The following is a 4,846-nucleotide window of genomic DNA, read 5'->3' as shown; positions in this document are numbered from 1 at the left end:
CCCTAGCTCCTCTATTCCGTCACTTTAAAACCGGGAATCGGCACCTCTCCAGTTCCAGCTGTCCCCCTTCCCTCTAAGCTCTAACCTCTCGCGAAACCCAAACCCGGCCCAACCGGTTCCCGGTTCGAGTGGCCACCCACGTGTCGGATTAGAAATTCTCCAGAACAATTGAGTGGGCCCCGTGGCGGGTGACGAAATCAGAAGCTTTTGGTAAATATCGAAAAAGAATTTATATTAGAGAGGAAAAGAGAGAGAGAGAGAGAGCTGTCTTCCAGTACAGTTAAGGTCAGTGTGAGATTGTGTGGAATTGCAGAGAGATTTGTGAGATTATTCCGAGGCCCCAAAAATCTAGGGTTTTGTTTTTCTAATTGGCTTCTTCTTCTCTCTCCCGGTAAGTAAATCAAATCCCGTTTCGAATTTTCTATAATTAAATTCTTGGATTATAAATTCGGTTGTTTTTGGTTGGTTAATTTCTAGGGTTTTTGAGAATTGGGGGATTTTGATTTGGTCGTATCGAGCTTAATTGGGTGTTGCATGTTGTGAATTAAGGTACGTTTGGGTGTTTTAGGAATTAAAGATTGTTGCTTGTGCTTGTTTTGGTTTGATTTGGCTTTGATTGTTTGGATATTGAGAACCCCAATTGAGCGTTATGGCATTCTTTGATCTTGAATTGGATAATTGATCACTGAGAAATTAACCATATTTGGAGAGAATGGTGTGTCGTGGATCAACTTAATGCGATTGGTTGAGCTTAAATTGTCAACTTAAATGGCATATACATATAGAGCTTTTAATGATCTGTTAAAATTTGGTCTCGTTTTGAGCCCAGTTCAGCTTCGTACAAGTTTTTGATCTTTGATCAGTTGAGTTTATGACGTCCTTGACTGAAAACAAAGTTAAAATACATTCTGTGATCGCATTGTTTTGATTATTGTTTGAGTTGTGTTCTGTTGTCGGAAACCTGTATGATAAAATTCTTGTTCTGGGCAAATTTGTCGGGTTGTGTTTATCGCCTGTATTGCAAGCCTAGGCAGAAGAAGACTACTTTTAAGTTTAACCAAATTGTCAAGCTCCAAAGTTTGCTCAGTTTTTGGTAGTTTAGTGTTCCGCTTACCTTATTTGGTTTTATCTATGGCTAAATGTCCTTATGTTGCTTATCTAGTTTCTCCTATTTGTAATGACCTGGAATACTGTTTCTTAAGCACTGGTAAATAGATTTAGGGATTTTATCCTTCTCCTATATGTAGTTACTGACTTTGAAATAATGTTTCTTGTATAGAACTTTGGATATTTAAGGCATGCAGCCAAAGTCCGAAACTGAAAATCAAATACGTGTTGATCATCATACCATTCCACCATCCACTGTTTCTTCACAACCTTGGTGGCGTACTGGGTATAACCCCACCTCCCCAACTGTGACAGGGAGAAATGTTTCCACTTCATCTTCGTTTGAGCCCCCAAAGAGTCATTCAGAATCCAGTGATGACAAATCTGTTTCTGATGATGGATCAAATGAGGATGATGATAATGCCAAAGAGTCACACTTGACATCTCCTTTGTCAGGTAGCACTCTCATTGATTGTTAATTCACCTTGCTTTTAGAAGGATCCAGTTACAATAATCTTGTTTTCAATTCCAGTTGGAAATAAAAACCAGGATTTGCAGCTTGATTCGTCCACTGTTCCTACTGTACATGATGAAGGCGTTACTCATCCACCACAGCTTGAACTTATCGGTCACTCTATCGTAAGTCTCCTATACTTATGATCTGATTTGCGTCATACCAAGTGTACTGATGGCTCATGGATATGGCATGATTGTGTAATGTTTAAAAGTTCAGAACATATTGCTGCATTTCTAATTTTCCTGCATTTCTTTTCAGGCTTGTGCCTCAAATCCTTACCAGGATCCATACTACGCAGGGATGATGGCGGCTTATGGACATCAGCCTTTGGTATGTGAATCAATACTATCTTTAATTTGAATGAGAATGTACATTCTGTACAATTAACGAATCACTTTTTGGAAGTGATATAAAAAATATATGTATATATATCAATTTTTGTATTGTATTTATATATTAGTCTTTTCAGCATCTAATGGATCTGAAAGTTCTGATGCTGGTTGTTTGTAGTAGTTGAATTAGTTTCATTGCTGTATCACACTATCACACAGTTGTCTTATTGTGGGAATGGGTAGGATGACGTGATTTGGAGCTGACTGATTATCTAAATGATTTTCCGTTATATTTCCTAGATCCATTTATCTCAATACTTTTCTTTCTCTTATTTCTCAATTATAACTTTTATTTTTAATATTTTATTGTTGTTGTATGTGTTTGGTGCCCATCAGGGATGACTTCGTATCTTTCGTATTGTGTGATTCAAAGTCTTTGAGCTTTGGCCTCGTGAATTCTCTGCAGACGCAGAGTTCCCTACCCTTTTGGAAAATTCCATACTAAGGGAAAGCTAGGAATTTATGGGAATATTTCTTTGGTTGGAATTTTAATGGCGAAATGGTTTTATAGATTAATCAGAGGGTAGCAATTTCCCTCTTTCCTTTGGTGTAGATTGTCTAATCAGCAATAATGTGGTTAAGGTTTGTCTTGCAGGGTGATTACTTCTTGTCTTCGTACTTGTATTACTAAACAGGAGATCTGCATTGACAACTTTGCCGGATCTAGTTTGATTAGAAAAAAAATATTGTAGGATATAGTTTTTATTCCCTCAAACACCTTTCAAGATCACTGTTAATCCAGGAAGTCCAGATGGTATGTGTGTTAGAGGTCGCAGTTTCTCATTCTATATGTCTTCTCATATATCATTGTTGTCCCAAATGTAAATCTCTAAAAGTAAGTCCTTTCTGTCCAAAAGAGACATGGTTAATAAAAAAATTGAGCAGTTCCGGAAGAGTTATCAAGAAAGGGGATACTTGGTTGATAAAAAATATATAATAAAAAAATTGAACAGTAGGAAGAGTTATCAAGAACGCAATAAATGAGAAAACTGTTATCTTCAGGAAAAAGAGGGGTTGTTTTTTTTTTGGGGGGGGGGGGGGTGTCGGGTCTCAGAAAGCTATGTTTAGTGTTGACGTTTGCCATTAATTAATGAATATAGAAGACCCTTGTTTGGTTCAATGAGAGGCTTGACATTTCTAGCAGTCTACCAGAGTCTTATGTGAATCATATAAATCAGGCCAGCTCTCATAAAGCAAATAAAAAAAATGGATGAGTGAAAGTGTAGTGTTGTTGATAGGTTTGGCCCCTTTTATATCTTTTTCTGTTTGATGTTGTGTCGTCCTTGCCACAACAAAAGTGTTTTTATTTTATTTTTTATCTTTTCATTTTCTCTCTGTCTTTTAAGTACGAAATGTCCCACCATCTGAAGCCTAACCGTATTTTTCTGTTGTGCTACATCATTCTGGTGGTGGGTGACAGTAACAGTAATTAGTAATGATTTTTGCTATAAAAGGTGGATTTGAAAGCTGCAAATTCTAAATCTTTCAATATCTAATGCTATCTCTATTGCTCAGGGTTATCCTCCTTTTGTTGGAATGCCACATGCTAGAATGCCTTTGCCCCTAGAGATGGCACAGGAGCCTGTATATGTCAATGCAAAACAATACCAAGGAATTCTACGGCGAAGACAGGCACGTGCAAAAGCAGAACTTGAAAAGAAGCTAATTAAAGTCAGAAAGGTAAAAAATTTGACTGCACTGACACACTTGCTCTCTATCATGAATTGCACCAATTGATGTTGACTGTAAACTAGGGTCTGAAAAAGTTTTGATGTTTCGTATGAGACCTGTAAAAACTGATACACAACTCTTCTACTTATCCTAAAAATAAACTGCTACATGACTCTTTGGATTAAGTAAACGAAATTTGTAGTCTATTTCTCAATGAGGTAATTTTATTCTATGTTTTAATGATTTAATCCTGTGTCTCGGTCTTTTTTTTCTTTTCATTGCAAGTGGTCCTGCTTGTGTTATTTGAAAGGCGAGAATTGTGGAATGAACTCTTGTACCTATCAGATTTCAATTCATTCAGTCTTGTTGGTTCTGTTATATATGTAAATAAGCATATTCAGTGATTTTGCAATAACTATAGGTTTATTTTGCGATGGTCAGGATAATCATATGGAGATTTGAATTTTGAGGGTGTGATGACTGATATGTAGTGTATATAAATATATTTTGCTATCTCTCACTCTTGAAATTGATATAAAAGATTGAGACTGTACTGTGTATAATATGGCATTCTTATTTTGGGCAATTTGTTGGTGTTAATATGGCTGTGAATATGAGTGTGTGTTTGCAGTTGATTGAGTTGTTGATATATGAAATGTCACTTTCTACAGCCATATCTTCACGAATCACGACATCAACATGCTATGAGAAGGGCAAGAGGTACTGGAGGACGTTTTGCAAAGAAGACAAATGGTGATACTTTAAAGACCGGTGGCCAAGAAAAGGCATCACATTCATCACAGTCTGCCAGTTCATCAGGCTCGGAACCCTTGCCCTCAGATTCTGCAGAAACATGGAATTCTTCCATCAGTCAACAAGAAGCTAGTCGACCCCAAGTCCATGATGCATATGCCACTAACAATTATGTAAATGGTAGTGGCTGCTACCAGACTCATGGTGGCTTGCAGGCTTCATTGTATCGTACGTATTCGGGAAAAAGAGGTGATGAAGGAGATTGTATGGGCCAGCAACGGGGAAGTATATCATCAAATCAGGGTTCACAGAGGCGTCTTGCCATCCAGTGAAATCCATGGGAGGCGGATGCCGGGAGTGAGGCTTCGACTCCTTCGAGAGAAGGCGTGATCGCCCCCCCCCCCCC

General features: G+C 37.9%; 1 protein-coding gene across 2 annotated transcripts; it reads left to right on the top strand.

Annotated features, from left to right (window-relative positions):
• The first annotated feature begins 247 nt into the window (after positions 1-247).
• On the top strand, positions 248-4,846 carry LOC101294529 (nuclear transcription factor Y subunit A-9-like). 2 transcript variants are annotated; one of them, XM_004291735.1, is made up of 7 exons: positions 248-391; positions 478-549; positions 1,280-1,581; positions 1,640-1,746; positions 1,883-1,954; positions 3,532-3,696; positions 4,359-4,846. In XM_004291735.1, the coding sequence occupies exons 3-7, from the start codon at positions 1,299-1,301 to the stop codon at positions 4,770-4,772; spliced, it is 1,041 nt and encodes a 346-aa protein (XP_004291783.1). In that variant the 5' UTR covers positions 248-391; positions 478-549; positions 1,280-1,298; the 3' UTR covers positions 4,773-4,846. The 2 variants fall into 2 exon arrangements, with proteins under 2 accessions (XP_004291783.1, XP_004291784.1); XM_004291736.1 differs by having other exon boundaries at positions 256-549; positions 1,280-1,563.

The sequence above is a fragment of the Fragaria vesca genome, linkage group LG2 (assembly GCF_000184155.1).
Source record: "Fragaria vesca subsp. vesca linkage group LG2, FraVesHawaii_1.0, whole genome shotgun sequence".
Taxonomy (NCBI): Eukaryota; Viridiplantae; Streptophyta; class Magnoliopsida; order Rosales; family Rosaceae; genus Fragaria; species Fragaria vesca.
The sequence above is the reverse complement of the archived record's forward strand: the minus strand, read 5'-3'. Positions and strand labels throughout refer to the sequence as shown.